Source organism: Myxine glutinosa, chromosome 1, assembly GCF_964187855.1.
Source record: "Myxine glutinosa chromosome 1, kmMyxGlut1.1, whole genome shotgun sequence".
NCBI lineage: Eukaryota > Metazoa > Chordata > Myxini > Myxiniformes > Myxinidae > Myxine > Myxine glutinosa.
The window spans coordinates 122,433,322-122,454,844 of NC_136261.1; the positions used below are offsets into that span (position 1 = coordinate 122,433,322).

General features: G+C 46.1%; 1 protein-coding gene across 4 annotated transcripts in view; it reads left to right on the plus strand.

The window, feature by feature from the left end:
- Window positions 1-21,523, plus strand: part of LOC137427933 (thromboxane-A synthase) — a 115,441-nt gene that overhangs the window by 63,879 nt on the left and 30,039 nt on the right. For all 4 annotated transcript variants that reach the window (XM_068117777.2, XM_068117768.2, XM_078776649.1 and 1 more), the window contains exons 8-10: window positions 7,903-8,051; window positions 17,117-17,247; window positions 19,856-19,967. In XM_068117777.2, coding sequence (XP_067973878.2) covers window positions 7,903-8,051; window positions 17,117-17,247; window positions 19,856-19,967 — 392 coding nt within the window. The remainder of the gene's footprint in view (window positions 1-7,902; window positions 8,052-17,116; window positions 17,248-19,855; window positions 19,968-21,523) is intronic.

The following is a 21,523-nucleotide window of genomic DNA, read 5'->3' on the forward strand; positions in this document are numbered from 1 at the left end:
CTGGGCAGTGGGTCAACCTGCAACCAACTACCTGTAGAACAGACTTGGAGTGTACGTAAGGATACGGTAGATCCAGGCTTGAGTATGGCTAGCAGTGCGAGTGCCAACCTTGGCTACCAAGAGACGCTCCCCCCCGGACCTTCTTGTTCGTTACAAAGAGAAGATTTCTGTCATTGGGTGTGACCCTTATGGTCTATCAAATGACCAATTTGAGAAGAATGTGAGCAAGTGGCCTCAGGTGACCCACATCGACGTGATCAACTACCTGTTGTTCAGCAAATCGGCCTATACCAAAGATGAGTTGAAGAAGTATAAATCCCTCGAGGCATACAGGTTGTACCAAGATGGATGGGTGCGACAAATCCTACACAAAGAACTGAATGACGTCCACTTGATTCGATCCAAGGTATTAATATATTAAACAAACATGTATTTTTTAAAGCTGCTTGTGTTAATGTTATGGACCTGATTGATTAAGTGCCCTCCATTTGTTCAAATGTATGTATTGTATTCAATATCATTAATGATTATAGTGATTGTATGGTTATACAATGAAACATGTTCTTACTTACTGTTAACAAAATGCTCGGAGCAGACAGGTGTGCGATCCCACTGTGATTCTCTTTGGATGTCACTGTGATTGATGGCAGCCTTCCACAAACGCTGCCTCTCTTCACTTAAATTTCTTGTTTCCTCACCCTGATTCAGTAGAAGTTTGGGCGTTTTGTAAAACTTGACTCCTGGCCTAACGCCTGGCCTGTTTGAACAACGAAATACGCCGCAAATTGGCATGACTGGTCGTGAACAAAAACTATTTAATGTGAATCCGCTGACGACGTTGTTCGAGAGGGTATCAAAATGGCCGAGGTGTCCCAGGGTGCCCTGCACGCGTGCTCCGATGACGCCACAAGAAAACAAGCAATTACCCCTGGCAGCCGGTGGTATCTGGAAATTGGAGCTCATTGGTGGAGGGTCATGGTTGGGCGCCGCGGGGTGAGGAAGTCCCCCGGTGACCTGTGTTGCTGCACTGGGAGCCTGGTGTGTGTGGAGACCCTCACCGGCGGGGTAACAGCGGAAAGGGGCTGTTGGGCTGCCATGGGCCAAGAGGTAAAGGGGGGGGGGGGGGGGGGGCAAGGAACTTGTAAGTCGGTTGACTTGTTTTTGGGACTGCGGGCACCACAGCCTGAAGCGCCCCCACCATCTTTTTGTGCGGTACCTCCCTGCTGCCTAGTTGAGGAATGCACACACACGAATGACCTCAATGCCATGGTCCTGCAGGGGGGTGAAATAAGTGCTGGTAATAAAGTGTAGGAATGAGTTTGGACTGAGAATGAGTGGATAAGGGGTTTATGTTGCATGAATGTGGGCGAAATCCACCGAGCCATGTCACTCACCGGTAACACCTGGACAGGGCCCGTGGAAATTTAGGGGTGCATTAGGGTGGCCCTGCAGGTTAGGTTGTGTCTTGTGGCATCCACCGGGGGACGCGGTCTGTCGACCGGGGTATGTAAAAATGTATAGAGTTTTTGGAATTTTCTGGTTAAGGTTAAGTTTTGTGGTTAAGTTAGTTTTGCGTGTGGTTTGTTTCCTCCCACCGCAGGAACAATGAAGACCAATGAATGTACATACTTGCATGATTGTTAAGGGGTTGCGCTTGTTAAGGAAGTGTAGGTAAGTAGTCCGACTCACTTCGCACAGCCCTCCTGATTTATTTCATAAGCTAAGTAAGTGTGAGACAGTAGGTGTTAAGGCTGGAATGGTAGTGCCTGCAGTGAACCTTGCAGGAGCTATGGTTCCGGGGGGGGGGGGGGGGCTGTGTTATGTCGGTCGGTGGTAGAGCAATATGTAGAGCAGTTAGATCTGAGTAGGTAACATGCTTTGTGTGTCACGGTAAGGAAAACTACCTTGTAATATGTCCATGTGCAGGCGTTTTGGTCGGTTAAGGTGTATAATTGTGAATCTACCAGGAGATTCGTGTGTTAAGTAGTGTGGGGAATAATGAGTAGAGCCCTTGTATGTCTCACCTGGTAATCAAACCTTTGTCCCTTATGGCACTGCAGACCAAATAGACACTTGGTTAGGATCCCTTAGTACAACATCAATAATGCCCTCCCCCCTGACATGACCGAGGAAGAAAGCAGGCCAGGACACCGCCGATAATGGCTGCCACCATCTACACCTCTGAGAGGCCTATCCACCTCGCATAGCACCTGCTATGACCACGGAGTAGGGGACGGGAGTGAGAGTGACGCAGTGGGTGTGACCTGAGCGAGCCGGCGAGGCGCATGGAGAAGACCGATTGGTTGGCAGCGCACCAGGGCTGACGTCACCGGCCGAGGCTAGACGAGAGCCAAACGCCATTGCGCAGTTGAGACTAGCTACATTCTTGGCGCAGTCCAGAGCAGTTGGATTCGTGGTTGAGAGTTGGATCGAGAGTTTGTGTGCGCAGTTGGCAGTGAGCAGTTTGAGTCACAAGTTGGGTGACGAGGGTCGGAATGAGTCAGTTGTGAGTTGGATCCCGCGTTCAGGCTATTCAGATCAGAGATCCTGAGACAAGGTGCGCACAAGTTCGAGTTCGGAACGGGAGAGTTCGTTTGAGGTGCGCACGAGGAGAGTTGGCAGATCCCGAGTGCAGAGAGAGAGAGCCCGGGTGGAGCTCGCTGTCCTGCTGTGGGACCTCGTGGTGCTTTGGAGTTTGGTGCACGGACCTCGTGTGCAGCGGCGAGGGCGTTGGCTCAGGCCTAGAGGGGCGTGCGAGGCGGACGGAGGATTCCTCCACGCCGGAGTTTGGAGCCAGGTTGGACCGACAAGACAACGAGCGCAGATAAGACCGAGCTCCGCGGTTACACGATACATGACGTTGTGGCGGACACGAAAGCCCACTGGCATGGTGACATCATTCCGCGCACCAAGTGGGCGGCGGCCACACCCGAGGGGTAGGTGTGGCCTCAGGGTATACACCGGGCGCGCAGCCCGGAGCACGCCAGTGCTACAGTGACCTCTTTGGAATAAAGAACTATAAACTTACCGCGTTGTCCGCTTCCTCATTGGTAGCAAGTCACGCGCGTAGCACCGCGTGCTAAATTGGTGACTCCGACATTCGAGTCAGCCGTCGCTGACTCCCCGAAACCGCCGCAACAATGGCTACCAACGCGGTCTCCATCAAGCTCCCTGACTTCTGGGAGTCACAAGCCGAAGTTTGGTTCCTGCAGGCGGAAGCCCAGTTCCGACTTCGAGGCATCACGGTGGACGACACCATGTACTGCCACGTGGTCTCCGCCCTCGGGCCCGGCATGGCCACCCGCGTCATATCGGTCCTAAGGGATCCACCTGCCGACGGCAAGTACGAGGCGGTCAAGTGTCTCCTCCTCGCCACGTTCGGCCTTACGGTGGACACACGGGCCGATCACCTCTTGGACCTCCCCGAGATCGGGGACACGCGACCGTCGGTCCGTATGGACCATATGCTGGCGCTCATGGGCGACGAAACCCCGAACGCTCTATTCCGGGCGTTGTTTCGACGCCAGCTGCCAGCACAAGTCCGCCTCGCTTTGGCTGGTTCCGCGTTAACGGAACCCCGTGCGCTCGCTGCTGAGGCCGACAAATACTACGCGGCTTTGGACACGCAGGCGAGTCTTGGCGCGGTTGCGGCTCCCGAGGCTCCCGAAGCTTTCCCCGATGCACCGCACCTCGTGTCCGCCACCCCGCCCACCACCACCACCACCGCCGCCCCCGCGAAGAAAACCGCGGCCTCCAACGCCGCAGCTGCCCGCCTGGTGTTTCTTCCACGCCAAGTTCGGCCACGAGGCTCGGCAGTGTCGCCCGCCGTGCTCATTCGGCAGGTCGTGAAACGGGCGAGCCGGCGCTCGGTGGCAACGGTGAGCGTCGGCAATTCCAACAGCCTGCTGTACATAACGGACACCTTGTCCGGGCACCGTTACCTGTGCGATACGGGAGCGCAGGTGAGTCGTTCCTGCCGGTATGTCCGACAAGCACACCGTGGGCCGAGGTCCCGCGCTGCTTGTGGCCAATGGTACGTCTATACGCACGTACGGAAAACGCTGTCTCTCCCTGCGGTTCGGAGGTCAGGTTTTCCGTTGGTCGTTCGTTTTGGCCGACGTGCCCATGGCACTGCTCGGCGCGGACTTCTTTTGTGCTAATGTATTACTGGTCGATGTAAAGCGCAGAAGGCTTGTCCTGGCTGAGACGTTCAGCTCGCTCGCGTGTGCGCTGCCCGGCTCGTTGAGCAGCTCACAGAGCGGCTCATCGAGCGGCTTGCCGAGCGGTTCCGTTCCGGCCAGGTTCATCTGTACGCTTCCGGCAGCGGACGAATTCGCCCTCCTCCTCGCGGGTTTTCCGGTCCTCACGCGGCCGACCTTCTCGGCGGGGACCGTCAAGCACGGGGTGGAACACCACATCCCCACCGCCGGGCCACCGGTCTATGCCCGGGCACGCCGCCTCGAGCCGACGAAGCTCGCCGTAGCTAAAGCGGAGTTCGCTACGCTGGAGCGGCTCGGCATCGTGCGGCGCTCGGAGAGCGCGTGGGCGTCCCCGCTCCACATCGTGCCCAAGCCCGGCGGGGGATGGCGACCGTGCGGGGACTACCGGCGCCTCAAACACGCCACCACCCCCGACCGCTACCCCATCCCCCACATTCAGGACTTTTCCGCCCGCTTGGCGAATATGTCCTTCTTTTCAAAGGTGGACCTCGTATGCGGCTACCATCAGGTCCCTGTCAGGCCGGAGGACATCCCGAAGACGGCTGTCATCACGCTATTCGGGCTTTTCGAATTTCTTCGGATGCCCTTCGGTTTGAAAGATGCGGCTCAGGCGTTCCAGCGCCTCATGGACAGCGTCTTGCGCGGCTTGGGTTTTTTGTACGTCTACCTGGACGACATCCTCGTCGCGAGCGCGTCCCGCGAAGAGCACCTTCACCATCTCCGCACGCTCAACGAACGTCTGGGCCAGCATGGCCTGATCGTGAACCCCGCCAAGTGCCGGTTCGGTGTCGCTGAAATCGACTTTTTGGGGGCACCGCGTCACCAGGCACGGGGCCGTCCCCCTACCGGCCAAGGTAGAGGCGGTGAAGGGGTTTCCGCGCCGCCGCACGATCAAGGGGCTCCAGGAGTTCCTGGGCATGGTAAACTTTTACCATCGGTTCCTGCCCCGCATCGCCCAGCTCCTGCGCCCCTTACACGAGGCCCTTCGAGGGAAGCCGGGCAAAGGTGACGTTACCTGGACCAAGCAGATGGACGCGGCGTTCTCGGGCGCGAAGCTCGCCTTGGCCAACGCCACCATGCTCGCGCACCCAGCGCTCGATGCACCGATCGCCCTCACCTCTGACGCCTCGGACTACTCGGTGGGCGCGGTGTACGAGTAATGGGTGCATGGAGCTTGGCAACCGCTGGCGTTCTTCAGCCAGCAGCTTCGCCCGCCCGAACGCCGTTACAGCACCTTCGACTGCGAGTTGCTTTGGCTTCACCTGGCGGTCAGGCACTTCCGCCATCTGCTCGAGGGCCGTGCGTTCACGGCCTTCGTCGACCACAAGCCGCTGGTGTTCATGATGGGCAAGGTCGCCGAGCCGTGGTCGGCCCGCGTGTAGGAGGGTGCTGATATTGATCCATGGAAATGTTCGTGGATCCCTGTGCTCCACAGTTGGGGATTAACTTCCTCGTGAAGTCATGAGAAACATTTCACCCTGGACATCGGCGGCACTCCTGACCGGGTCTCCATAGACCGCCTCAAGCCGGCCCACCTCGACGTGGACCACCCACCGCCGGTGGCTCAGCCCCCGCGTCGGGGCCGCCCCCCTGCGGGCGGACCCCCGGCACCGCCCAGCACCGCAGGCACGCCGCCCCCCGGTCCGGCACCCATCCCGGGTACAGCCAGGCGCATCCCACCTGGCATCCCTGCACCCCGGACGCCGCCGGTCGCCAGAGGGCACTTCGGCCGGGTCATCCGTTTGCCCTGCAAACTGGCCCTCCAGGTGCGCGGGAATTCTGGGGGGGCGCGTGTGGCGGACACGAAAGCCCACTGGCGTGGAGACATCATTCCGCGCACCAAGTGGGCGGCGGCCACGCCCTAGGGGTAGGCGTGGCCTCAGGATATACACCGGGCGCGCAGCCCGGAGCGCGCCAGTGCTACAGTGACCTCTTTGGAATAAAGAACTATAAACTTACCGCGTTGTCCGCTTCCTCCTTGGTAGCAAGTCACGCGTGTAGCACCGCGTGCTAAAACGTGTTATTTTTGTTAATTCATCTCCTGTTTGTATTTGATATCTGGTGTGCGGGATCCCGAAGTAGGATATTTTATTACCGGCGCGTGCTTTTACTGTCCTTGCTTTTCCCAATAAACCCTTATATTATTTTCTGTACAGATTTCTGAACGCAGTTTACCGGGTGATTGATTTTAATAGATAAGGCTGCGGGGGCTCTCGCCGTTCCCCTCCATTCCACGCGCTTGGGGCTTTTGGTTTTGGAATCCGCCATTGAGTTTCCGCCTCGGGAGTTGAAGCCTTCGTGATCGGCAATCGGCAACTCTGGTGTTAATCGGAGTTGCGCGACAATATACAAATCCAAAAGTTACTGTGTTCTATAATATACAAACCCAAAAGTTACTGTGCTCTATAATATAAAAACCCAAAAGTGACCGTGTCCTACTATATGTACTAACAAAATAATGAAGAATTGTTAAGAATTTTTTTACCTATACAGCAACTTTTGAAAATGGCGTCCACATGCACACAGACAAGCATCCATAAGTCGTTGCATAGTCGTGAGTAGACAATGGACTGGGTTGAATCTAGGACCCCCTTGTCACAAGCTATGTCCTCAGATGGCACACCAAGCAAACCATCTCATTCTTTGACTCCAGGAGGAAGATGTAATATTAATAAAAAATTATTAATATTAAATGATGATTATAATTATTAATTAATTATTTATTTATTTATTTATTTAAAATTAATTTATAAAATTAATTAATTAATTTATAATAATTATTTAATTTATTAATTAATTCTTTAATTATTAAATTATGTAATATTAAATGAATCTAGGACCCCCTTGTCACAAGCTATGTCCTCAGATGGTGCACCAAGCAAACCATCCCATTCTTTGACTCCAGGAGGAAGATGCAATATTAATTTTTAAAAATATTAATATTAAATTATGATTATAATTATTAATTAATTAATTAATTAATTATTTAAAATTAATTTATGATATTTATTAATTAATAAATAATTATTATTAAATTTATTAATTAATTGTTTAATTATTAAATTATGTAATATTAAATGAATCTAGGACCCCCTTGTCACAAGCTATGTCCTCAGATGGTACACCAAGCAAACCATCCCATTCTTTGACTCCAGGAGGAAGATGTAATATTAATTTTAAAAAATTGCATGGTGAACGCTCCTCCAGCTGGAGATGCGTCAGCCACACTTCAGAATCACTTGCAAGTCTCTACACTGGCTCCTTAAGTACTCGTGCTATGTTTGCAAGGGAACTTTACTTTCATTTCAGGGCTGATGTCACCGAGTTCATTTCAGTAAGTTCATGTTAGATTCACAGGATGATGGTCGTATCTCCTTGATGTACAAGCTCAATTCTGAAGACTTCCTGGGATTTTTTGTTGATTTCTGGAATGTGGGGATGACAGGGATTCGATGAGTTGAGATGCCTCCTCGTGCATCTAGTTTTCCATGTGTTTCCTTGTGTGATAATAAACAATATTTTAATGCCCTCCATTGAGTAAGTCATAATGTTTGGTTCAGTCTTAATGATGTTGGTGCTACAGTGCATGAAAACATGACATCACGAATGAATATGAAATGTTGCATACAATCAAGTCATGGTTTTCTGTACCCTCTTCCCCCCACCCCCCCCCCCCCCCCAGGACTTTTGGCAACCTCACAATGGATGTGATTGCAAGTGTTGTCTTCGGCATACAGCTTGATTCACAGAATCAGACAAACCATCCATTTGTGCATCATGCGAAGTTGTTCTTTCGCGTAACGATCTTCCGCCCAATTTTCTTCCTCTCACGTAAGTTGTGACCTTTGGACCAATTGCATCAATATATATTCAATAGATATTGGGGAAGAAGAGGAGGGTAGGTGTTGCCTTTCTACTCTTGATTTTTATGCCTCCACCGCTGAAGTCGACGGAGGCATTATGTTTTCAGATTGTCTGTCCGGCTGTCCATCTGTCCGTCCGTCCGTGATAGGTTTTCGTTACCGCGTTACTTGGCAACGGCTGAAGGGATCTTAGTCAAACTTTCTGGATGCAAGGTAAAGATGACCTGATTCGATTTTGGGGTCACGAATTCAAAGGCCAAAGGTCAGAGGTCATGTTGGGTAAAAATCCTGTTACTGTGATAACTTGTGAACCAGTGATGGGATTCTGACCAAATTTGGTACAATTATGTATAATGATGTAAAGGTTAACTGATTAGATTTTGGGGTCAATATGTCAAAGGTCACAGTCTGTAAAAGGTCTATAACTTGAGAACGGCTGAAGGGATCCAATTCAAACTTGCTACAGATTCAGTGCATTCAGAAAGTTTTCAGACCCCTTCACTTTTTTCACATTTTGTTATGTTGCAGCCTTATGCTGAAATCGTTTAAATTCATTTTTCCCCTCATCAATCTACACTCAACACCCCATAATGACAAAGACAAAACAGAATTTTAGAAAGTTTTGAAAATTTATTAAAAAGAAAAAAAACTGAAATATCACATTGACATAAGTATTCATACCCTTTGCTATGACACTTGAAATTTAGCTCGGGTGCCTCCCATTTCTCTTGATCTTTGAGATGTTTCTACACCTTGATTGGAGTCCACCTATGGTAAATTCAATTGATTGGACATGATTTGGAAAGGCACATACCTGTCTATATAAGGTCTCACAGCTGACAATGCAAATCAGAGCAAAAACCAAGCCATGAGGTCGAAGGAACTGCCTGCAGAGCTCAGAGACAGGATTGTGTCGAGGCACAGATCTGGGGAAGCCTACAAAAAAATTTCTGCTGCATTGAAGGTTCCCAAGAGCACAGTGGTCTCCATAATTCTTAAGTGGAAGAAGTTTGGAACAACCAGGACTCTTCCTGGAGCTGGCCGCCCGGCCAAACTGAGCAATGGGAGGAGAAGGGCCTTGGTAAGATAGGTGACCAAGAACGCGATGGTCACTCTGGCTGAGCTCCAGAGATCCTGTGTGGAGATGGGAGAAACTTCCAGAAGGACAACCATCACTGCAACACTCCACCGATCTGGGTGTTATGGCAGAGTGGCCAGACAGAAGCCTCTCCTCGGTGAAAGACACATGAAAACCCGCTTGGAGTTTGCAAAAAAGCACCTAAAGGACTCTCAGACTGTGAGAAACAACAATTCTGTGGGCTTTCATGATGTAAAGATGAACGGGTTCGATTTTGGGTTCCCATGTCAATGGTCAAAGATCAGAGGTCTTGTCAGGTAAAAATGTGATAACTTGTGAACAGCTGAAGGGATTTAAATTTTAACTTGGTACAGGTATGTATAATGATGTAAGCATGGACTGATTGCATTTTGGGGTCATGAGGTCAAAGGTCAGATGTCATGTCATGCAAAAATATGATAACTTGGTAACAGCTGAACGGATTTAAATCAAACTTGGTTCAAGTATTATAATGATGTAATAATGTGGGAGGAGGCATATCGGTCGACCCATTCGACGTCGAAGAGTGTTCTAGTTGGTTCTGCTTTTCTTTTTGTGCAGATGTAGTATTCTGTTCAAGAGACCTTACTTCAAAAGTTAATCTTCCAAGGTATCATTCTGGATTCTCATCTAAATGTTTCATTTCCCTTCCCACCTTTCCTTTCACTTTTGGTGCTACAGTGCATGCAATTGTGTGCGTGCATGGTTGGCGTGCTGATCCAGGATATTGCCTATGTTTTTGCAGTTCTGTATTGGGCTTTGGGTTTAGTCTGCTTACATAGACATTGTATGCTGAAAGCCCTATTCATTACTGGAAATGGAGGAAGAAATATGCTCCATAGTCATGTGTTGAGATAGTACACTGTGATTGGTTATCTTGAAACCAATCAGAAAGTTCCACACCTGCACAAGGACAATAAAACAGTTGGCAGTGATATCATTGTGGAATGTTGAATGTGTTGTAGATACTATATGGCTCCTAGGAAGGAAATATTACATGAGAAACATGGAGAATTCCAAGTCTTAGCTCGTAAAAGCCGCTCCATGTGGCAGATTGCAGATGGACTTCATATTCCAGAAGCGGCTGTCTGGAAGACTGAAAAGGATACATGAAACTAGTGCTGTTGACAATATAAGAAGTCAAGAAAGAAACACCAAATTCTCCAAAAGTGATGTTAATTACCGCATGCTATGTTATCTGCATGATAAACATCGATGCAGTGGAGATCTTGTGAAAGAACTAGTAGAAAGAACAAGAGTTATTGCTTCTTCCAGAACAGCTATAAGATATACATTACCACATAATGGTCTCAATGGATGTGGAGTTGTGGAGACGTGGAGCACAGGGATGCTCTCTAGTAGCAGCGTTCACGACTGAGCAGTCATTTATAGGATTTCCTCTGCTCACCTCACAAAGAAAGGGCTAGAAAGTGCCCCAAAAGTAGGTTGGCCCTCGCTCTCCTGACCAGGAAGCCACACCATGTGGGATCATCTAAAACACCAACAACTCGAAAATAGTATGAACCTTGCAATGTGGAATGTGCGAATTCTCATGGACAATCCAAGAACTGCCATTGCCACTGGAGACCTTCTGAATTACAACATAGACATCCCTGCTCTCAATGGAACTCAATGTTCTCGAGATGGCCACTTGAAAGAAGTTGGGGCTGGATACACGTTTATCTGGAAAGGGAAAGTACACAATGATTGCTGCACACACAGTCGGTTCTGCGATGAAAAACAAGATCTTTGATATTGTTACGGACACGGCTTAAGATGTTGCTTGACCGAGCGGAATGGCCGCCGTGTTCGCACAGTTTACCCGATTACCCCCAACTCACCCGATTCCACCCGACGTTGACCAAATCGCGCTATGCTAAATCAATGATTGGAAAGGACACAACGACTGGGATAAATGAAACGACGCAAGGGGGTACAGTTCTCAAGACCTCCGGAGGAGGATATAATTAGTGGTGGAGAAAAGGGGTAGATTACAAGGTAATGAGGTAAAGACACAGAAGAGATAGGCACTTAGACACAATCTTATCTATCCCAGACAGACCACAGACAAACGGAACAAGACGGACTTACACAGGGATTGATGGCAGGGAAGGACAGGCAGTCGATAGCACAAGGTGCACCTTGGCTCAGGGGCAGAATCAAGCACGGTCCAGTCCAGAGATGCGGGGAGGTGTCACAGCGCTCGGAGGTGGCGTCCTTCTCTCTCCAAGCTCAGGGCGCATCTGACGTCACCTCCCTCTTCCTGCGCATGCTCAGCGGGGAGTCACACGACCTCGGCTCGTTGGCTCCGCCCCAAATGGGACCGGTCCGCCGCTTCTATTGGGTGCGGGGGTTACCGGGCTCCGCCCTTGACGAGGAGCTGACAGCGAGCCCCTACTTGGTAACCCCGTCGAGCACATGCTCGATGGCGGCTCGTTGGAAAGGCATGGTGCCCTCCCAACACCCCCTACCAACCAAGCCGGAGTGAGGACGCGCACTCCCCGCGCCGCCGCCGTTGTTGTTGTTGTTGTTGTTGTTGTTGTTGTTGTACCGTGAGGAAGAGCTGCGGGGAGGTATTGGGAGGTCCTAAACTTCCTAACGGTGCCATACAATCACATTCTGGTGCAACGAAGAGTCAGAATTAATGGAAACGAGTCCTTAACTGACATAGACTAAGAATAACTAGCAAGATGTCCTATAGTTGTCTACGTGAGATGCGGTGGACCTGGATGCGACATTTAATGGGGGAAATAGGGGGAGGTCGGGTCTACAGAGTGTTGTTTACAGAAAATGGGACTAGGGAATGGGGGATTGGGGATAGTTGGGAAGTATTGAGGAAATAGGGGAATATTTACAAGCGGATATAGATGGATCCAAATCCCATATCCGCAACAATATGTTGACTGAAGCTTCCCTGAATATCAATGAATTATCCATGAACTTGCACTCTCAATTGAGTGGGAAGCAATGAGCCACCCGATCAGTGCTTACACCTCAATGTTTGATACTGACTATGACTCCAAAGAACGTTTCTACTCTGACCGAGATGGTTGCCAATTAAAATAAATCAATCTTCCTGGGAGATTTCAATGCCAGAGTTTGACACAATTCGACTCTCTGGAATGGCACCATTGGCAAAGGAGGAGTATGGAAACTAAACTCAAATGGCACTCTCCTTGTGACGAAATCCACAGAGCATGGTCTTATCACAAGCACCCCCTTGTGGGAGAAAGACATACAACACTACTTGGAAACATCCCTGATTCAAAAATTGGCACGACCTAGACCATATTGTTGTTTGATTTTGTGACCAAACAAGAATGACCACACTGTGGTCACAACCTGCGACAAAATCCGGTAACGAGCATTTTATTGGGGTACCTTATTGTAAGCAACACTCGACCCAAACAAAACCAATGGAAGTCTGACGCAACAAACCTGGGCAGTGTATAATCAGCAAAGGCCTCCAGGCCTGATATCTTAGGCCCACCAGAAACCCAAGATGGCGGCCATATAATTTTGTCTAGGTGCCAAAGCTGTGGTGGGTGGAGTCAAGTGACAGATGTGGGTGTGGTACGGCAGCTGGCCAACCAATGGGTGTACATTTAAAAAATCAACCCCCAACATGAACCACAACAGCAACAACAACAACAACAACCATGCAGTGCTTTTGTTTTTAGACCTGCGACATGTTGTTTGTGGTACTCTAGTGTCTAGTTATGTGTGGTATTGATGACTGCTGGACGGATGATTGTCTGGTATGTCCCTCGAAGATTTTCAGCACAGCTCCAAAATATCACAGTCCCCAAAATATTAAGGAAACTCAATACCAAAGCTCTCCAGAACCCTACACAAATATAACTCTCGTCCTGACTTTCTCAAACACCACCTTACGAGACCAACACGAAAATATAAAAACTGCGATTACTGAGACATGTACTCGGACAGTCGGTTTCATATCATGTCATCATCAAGACTGCTTCAATTAGAATGACCAGAAATATGACGAGTTTTAGATTGCGAAAGACAAACCTTCAACAATTGGCAAAACAATACTAGTACAGACATTTTATGAAAAAGCTTTGGTCAACCTCAAATAATTTGCAACAAAATGTATCTCTGCTGTTTTATACTCCTGAATATGTCTAGCATCTCCCCACCAAAAAGTCTTAAGGGGTCCTAGAAGGGGAAAACCTGTGAAAATTGCTGGAATATGACCCCACCCAAAAATGTCATTTTTCTACATCGCAGCCCTCTTTAAACATTTAAACATGTTAAAGTGACGAGCTCGAATCGTTTCGATGTTGGTGAAGATCTGAATTCTGGATCCGAGTTTTTTTTTTTTTTTAAGTGATTTTTCTCCATTGAGAGAAGGGGCCAAGAACGATAAATAACATGATGTTTCAAAAAAACTGTGGACGAGTTGTGACAAAACTAGGTGGAAGAGTTGGTTTGGTGACAAGAACAAGCCAATCAGATTTTGATTCAGGTCCGGATCCAGACCGAGCCTTTCGGTGGGATACAAAATGCAAACTATTCAGCCTGGCAGAGGTATGTGCTCTATCTACCAAATGCCATTGTAGTTTCCCTCTAATCTTGGGACAACGGTGAGATGGCATCACGTCTCAGTATGCCCCAGTGAGAAACACCCATTTCCCACCTGTCAACTCATGGGAGGCGAGAATTGTTTGTCAGCGTGTGGGAGGCAGGAATTTGCTCTTTGCCAAGGCTGGGATTGATGAATGTATTCCAGGCGGAGACTCATGGAGGCCTCAGTGTAAAGGTTTGTGAGGGCCTCGGATTGAGATTGGTGACTGTATCATGAAGATTAATCAGGGACTCGTGGTGAAGTCATGAGGCCTCATGGTCTCAGTCATGGCACCTCAATCATTGATCATGGGGGATGTGGGTGGAACCCATGAGGTCTGTGATTAGGGTAACCCCAAGGGTAGGAGACCCCTTGTGGCCCATGATTGGTGTGGCATTGATAGAAGGCTCTGTCTTCCGGGTCTAAGTCTCTTTCTCTCTCGTTGTCCTGCTCCATGTCCTGCTCCCCCTTTGTGTCCCAGCTTTGAGCTCCCAGCATTCTCCAGCTTGTGCCCCCAGCATACACTAACTTTGTGCCACAGCTGTCTGCACCAGCTACCCGCTCTCCACCACACTCCTTTTCTCCTGCGCTGCCCGGTTCTTGTTTAAGTTATTGAGTGTGCTTGTGGCGCCTTCAGGCAGTGGGGAGCGTGGGTTGACTTTCTTTGTGGTTTCGTCCTTTGGGACCTGGTTTTATACTATTTTCTGTGTGATAAATTCGGTATTTCTCTCTTAAGGAACTGATTGCCTTGTGTTGCTGCTATTTTATCATGTAAACAAGGAGAAGACATAAAATGTCATATTAGTAATTTTGCTGTATGGAGTTAAAGGTCACCAGCAGCTATCTTTGGTCAGATTAAAAAACAAAATCTTCTACATAGTGTTGAGGATTTGGGAACTGTGGTAATTCGATGTAAATTTTCCCCTTTTGTATGCTGTAAATCGTCTTGTAAAGATCCAAGGTCGCCCTTAGTTAATCCATCGCACACACGTAGCAAATCATAGATTCCCTCAGTAGTTATGTCCTTAGAAATTGTTGAAAGAGAAAGTTGTTGAAAGAAAGTTGAAAGAAAAAGAAAAGAGAAATTGTTGGGGACAGGTTTAAGTAACAAAATGGCCACCAGTCGGCCATCTTGGATCTGATCTCGAAAGAAAATGACATGCATATGTAAGCCATCATTCATTATCTGTGTACCAGGTTTGAATAAGATCGGTAAATGCATGTCCGATAAATGTTTGAGGAAGTGTTCAACATCAGGTTTTTTTACAACTAAAATGGCCGCCAGCCGGCCATCTTTGATCGCATCGCAAAACAAAACGATGTGCATATCTACACCATCTTGTATTGTCTTTTGCCAAGTATGAACAAAATTCGTCCATACATCTCCGAGATATGGGTGCGGACACACGGACAGACAAATGAGACACAATCCATAAGCCCCCGTTCCAGACTAAGTACAATGGTCAATGGGGGCTCATAATTAGGCTCATTTGGGATTCCTTCGGGGTTGAAACTTACTGTAAGTTTCTTTTACTAGGGCATGCCCGTACTATATCTATATCTAAAATTATATCCCCCCCCCTCTATTTACATGAAATGGTTTGGTCCAAAGCGAACGGCTTGCGAGTACGGTGACAATCCCCCCCCTCTATTTACATGAAATGGTTTGGTCCATTCGCAAAGCCAAAGCGAACGGCAGTTACGAATCGCAGTTACGATGAATCGCAAAGTAGTTTTAATTAGTTTTAAAACATAGTTTAACACCAACATAGTTTGCCAACGTGAAATAAATGAATACGCTCTCAAATGTGCCGTCCGAGGCAGAGTCTGTTCGCCACGTTCGGCACACGTGATAGCTCGCTGCTCTCTGATTGGTTGAATCGTTTTTTGGACATAGCTCGGTAACTACTTGTCCGATTAATTTCAAACCTTGAAAAGGCACATCCTCGGGTCCCCAGCAATATACCTGGCAAGTTTCAAGTATATCGGACCGGTAGTTGTCGAGAAACAGCGGTCAGAGACAAACACACACACACACAGACACACACACACACACACACACAGAGATTACTGGAATTATAGATAGATAACCGGTGTGGTAATAGCCTCGCGAGATCACAGACAACCACTCGACATCAGCTTTTGAGAAACATTGATAGTTCGGCCATCTTTCAAAGTCTACTAGTCGCTGAGCGTGTGATGGTGACTAGGTTGTGGCAGTGCCGGATTAAGCCTCGGCTGGCCCTAAGGCACATTTTGAAATTTTAGAGAATGGCCTGAACAATTTAAATTAGATCTCGGGCTCATGGAAATGGACCCCAGACAAAAGATGAACTGATTCATGAACAAAATATTTAATACAAAACAAGACAAATATTTAATGTGAAAAGAAACTACTTTCAAACTAGTTTCGTCTATACAAGTTGCAGTGTATGAATATATGCATGACAAAACACGCACAGATTTGGCACTTTGCTTTACAGTTTACTAGACCTTAGATTGTAACCTTGCGCGCATTTACAACTGCAAACTCTTCAATTACGGAACTGAAGTCCAGTTCTCGGAGCAAATCACTTTCAATGCACAAAAGGGCCAACGCACCAAGACGCTGTTGATGCATGGTAGAACGCTTCACATCTTTGATTCTCTTTAGCTGCGAAAATGAGCGTTCTCCTGAGCAATTGGTGGCCATCAGTGCTAAATATATTTGGAGAGCCACTGCAGTGTTTGGAAAGGCTGCATGAACTCCAGTGGTGTGCAGCAGCACAAACATATGCTGTGCCTGTGCACCCCCTGTTGAGGGGGAACTTGAGGGCTGTATGTCTTTATACCAGCAACTGCTTGTCCATTTTCGTGGCCCGAATTTTTGGCTGGCCCTAAGGCACATGCCTTGTCTGCCTAATGGTTAATCCGGCACTGGGTTGTGGTTGTGTCCTGTCCAGAAGCTGCCATCCACAGGACAATATTATAACTAATACTGAAGCATCCAAACAAGTTGCTTGGATGTAACAAGCAATGGCTGAACAGGCATTTATTGATACTGATAGCATGATATCAATGGAGTTGAGAAAAGTTCTAGATAAATGGTTGGCCTTTGTTACCACAAAAGAGAATGTGTATGTTTTTACGGAATTACCTTCTACCGTGTCATGTTTCAGATGAGTGCGAACACAGCCATGAACAGTATTAGTTTGGGTTTTAACAATTTTGTTCTCGAGCCATGAATGATCTAAGAAAAAGCAATAATAATATTTCCACTCATTTTAACTTTCTCACTTTAACGCTTCATTTCCTACTCTCTCTCTCTCTCCCTCCCTCTCAAAATCAGTCGCCTTTCCGGTATTTAACCCTCTGTGGAAGAAAGTGTTACCTGAAAAACACCGGAAGGAAGTGGACATCTTCTTCACACACGCCATAAAGCAGCTCGTTAAGCAGAGAAAGTCGCAACCCCCAAACGAGGTGAGTTGAAGTTATAAAAACACAGCAAACTGAAATTAACTTATTAATTTTTAACTTATTAATTAATTATTAATTATTATTAATTAAAAATAAAAATAAAAATAATAATAATGAAAAAATAATAATAATAATAATAAAATAAGAATAATAAAATAAAATAAAATAATTATTATTAATAAAATTAATTATTAATAGAATTTAATTATTTAATTATTATAATTATAATTTTATTAATTATAACAATTTATTAATAATTAATTAATTAAAATAATTTATTTAATAATTATTTAATGTTATAAATTTATTATAATTATAATTTAATCGTAATTTAATTTATAATTAATTTAATAATTATTAATTAATAATAAAAATAAACAATAATAAACAATAATAATAATAAAATAATAATAAAATTATTAATATTAATAACTTATTTATTAATTATTAATTAACTTATTGATCAACTGAAATTAACTGAAAATTCACAGCAAACAAATTGTGCTCCATTTTAACAAAGACCCAGGTACCTGGAAAAAGTAATAAATGTAGAAGATGTTTCTTTTTTTTTTTTTTTTCTTTTTTTTAACATGGTGTTGGCTTAGCAGTTAGGGTGCCGGCTTGGGATCCTAGGATCCTGGGTTCGAATCCCAGTCGATCGCTGAATTAACACCAGGGGGGTTGACTCAGCCTGTCATCCTTCCGAGGTTGGCAAATTGAGTACCAGCTTGCTGGGATGAATGATCATGGTGTGTACCCCCGATTTAGAATAGGTACACCGTATCCCTGCGCATCGAAGAGCGTGACCAAGGGTTGGCGTCAGGAAGGGCATCCGGCCATAAAAACATTGTCACAAACAGGGAACCATGATTGTCATGGGCCCGCAAGGCTAACCCCCGCTTTAGCGGGGAAAATGGCCTTAAAACGATCATTCATTCATTCATTCATGCTTCTCACTTTTTCTCATGTACTTACTTTTTCCACATGCGAAATTTGCATTTATGTTTTTAAAAATTACACAATGGACTACAAAATGTAAATGTTTCATGATATTTGTTATATTACATCACCTTTACCTATCAATATTGTTGAAATGAAGATCAAATAGCTGTATGTTGAAATATGTTGAAAAAGTCAAAACTTTACATGGGGTGCACTTAGTTTTTCACGTGACTGTATGTTATCGTGTGATCGTATCCCGCAAGGTGAATATATGTGGTAACAAGTTTCAAAGTTTTATGATTATGTGAAAGCATGTCATGAAATAGCTACAAGGTGGGTGTAGGAAGGAAGAATAAAATATTTATATGCTTCGAGCATTAAGGCGTTGCTATACTTGTAAAGTACATGCATGTGTTTTTAGGATACCAGATAAGTTTCACCAAGTTCGCTTCACTTTCAAATTTGCTTGAACTAAAAGTGCCGGATAACCTGAACCACCTTCTTAGTTTACAGGAGGATTACTTGCCTGTTTGTGCAACACTGGTTACCTTTTTTGATCTTGGAGAGAACGCCAATCTGGATAAGCCTGTTCCTATCTTAGCACACAGCTCATGATGCTGGAAACGACATTGAAATCCCATATTATCTCCATTGGCTGTGTTTATCCCCACACTTTTTAAAAAACGGGGGGATATCGTAATCGGCTACGTCTGTCTGTCCATCCCTCACGCTATCTCCTAACCTAAACCGATGGGTATAAATTCACCAAACTTGGTAGTTATGATCAGCACATGGCAAGAAGGTGCGAGAGCTGTATAATTTTGGTCCCGCACCCTGGAGTGGGGTCAAAAGGTGAAGTAGCAAAAATGCAAATATGGGCACATTTTAAAATACGTTTTTAATTAAAAACTTTGTTTATGAAATCAACATTGAGGAACACATGAAATAGGTAACATTTTTTGGGATTTGATCCTTCACCCCCCCCCCCCCCCCCTCACTCTCCTTCCTCCTACTCCCTCCACCCCCTTGCCCCCGCACCTGGTTCATGCCCCAAGGGTTTGGGACTCGGTTTGGTGACAGGGGTCAAAACAGAAAAAAACTAGAACGGCACTCAGTAGAGAGCATACCTCCGCCAGGTGAACAGTTTACGTTTTGTATCCCAGAGTGCACCAGAAAATCACAATACAGAATCACATTTAATCAAAATCATCCATCCACAACATTTTGAGATATCCTGCTATGTATCGTTTTTGGCCCTATCTCCTAATGGTGAAGAATCACTTTAAAATTATAGTATCGGGGTCCGGATCTTCACCAAAATTGAATCGTTTCGTCCTTGTCACATACGCTACATCTCTGCCAAATTTCGTCCATATCCGTCCATAACGTTTTGAGATATTTTGTTCACAAACAAACAGACAGACAGACAGGGGCGAAAACATAACCTCCATCCACCTCTGGTGGCGGAGGTAAAAATTAAACTCAACTTTTGATATTGGGTCATTCCTGGTGGAACTTTTAGCCATCTTATAATCTAGCTTTAGAGGGGAAGTGTGGGGATTTGCGATGGCGTACCATCGACTTCGCTCTAGTTCGGCTTGTGAATAAGAATGGGGGGCGGGGGGGGGGGGGGTTGAAGGATAGTTATTTGCTGCATTTCTTTCTGCAGAGACGCAGAGATTTCTTGCAGCTCATCCTGGATGCTGGAGAATCAACTGAGGAAGCAACTTCAGAGCTTCCACAGAGCAAGGACGAAACAAATGAAAACTCCGTACCACTTGGTAAGTTATTCATAAGACTCCATGGGGGTTATTAAGATGTAGGTTTCTGCAAGTTTCAATTACAATGTAATAAATTTGAATTGTTTTACTTTTACCGGAGTTTTTTTTTTCCAAAAGTTTGAAAAAAACGTTTACCTGATATTTTGTCTTTCCTTGTGTATGCCATGGAACATCATGTGCATCATACAGTGCCCGTCCAGAATAAAATGAACATCTATAATAAAATTGTAAACAAATTTTATTTTAACAAACTGGCATGCAAACACAATCAAATGGACTACATACATGAGTATCTTGGAACATGTCACTCGGCATCATGCAGTGCTTAAACCCGCCAGAGCATGGAATCGGTGATATGGGCATTGAACCCATCACTTCGCTGACTCGAGGTGAATGCCGTAACTTATATATGTTACATTACAGTAATAGTTTATTAATGGTCAATATTTGGAATTTTGTTATTCCAGAACTATTTGGTTTGCTGATAACAATGCAGAGTTAATTTTAGTAATATGCTCACTTACTCGCCAAAAAACAATACGATGAATTTGTTTTATGTTCCCAGGGATCAAACGTTACGTCGGTTTCGATTTTCAAGTTGCAAGATGCAACATCCTTGAGTCATGAATAATATAACCCCAAAAGGCCGAGCCGAGCACGAGACGCAACACCATTGCAGTAAGTTCAGGAATCTCCTTCAATCAAGTGGTTTATTAAAGACGATACCAAGCTCTCACAGAGCACACGGCCATCATGACGAGCCGCCATCAACCACTGGAGCCACGCCCCCAGACGTCACTATATATGTTACATTGGTACGTAGTACCAATCACAACATCTCCCTTTCATTGAAATTATTATGTTTGTATGCAACGAAACACTACTAAACTAAATCAAAACAATAAACACAATCAGACACAACTTGAACCACACATAGATGGGATCTGGGGTTACTGTTATTGTTGGAACCCATCTGTGGATCGGTCCCATCGGCCGATGGGTCTGACCCATCTGTGGATGCACGAGAAATGGCCGATGGGTCTGCGCCATCTGCGGATGTGTTGTTCACCTTGAAGGAATGTGTATGCATCAATGGTGGATGAGTATGTTTATTTGAACCTAAAAATATTATCTTATTTTTATCTTATCGACAAACGGTTATCGACAAACCACATGTCACGGACTGCTTTATAAACATTTATGACATCAATTGCTTATTTTTAGGTTCAAATGAACATACTCATCCACCATTGATGCATACACATTCCTTCAAGGTGAACAACACAGCCGCAGATGGCGCAGACCCATCGGCCGATGGGACCGATCCACAGATGGGTTCCAACATTATGACTCTTAACCAAAATGTAATTACTGCTCAGTAGGCTATGATTAGCTAAAACAGAGAAAACACAGAATCATTCCAATCAACGCATTGTCTCTCCACCAATATTACAAGGGCTGATTTCTGGTGGTCGTTATTCACTATCACGATATCTCAACGGTTTTCGAATCACACGGCCTGATCTGGTCGAGTACGGAGAGTTATCCGGCCTTGT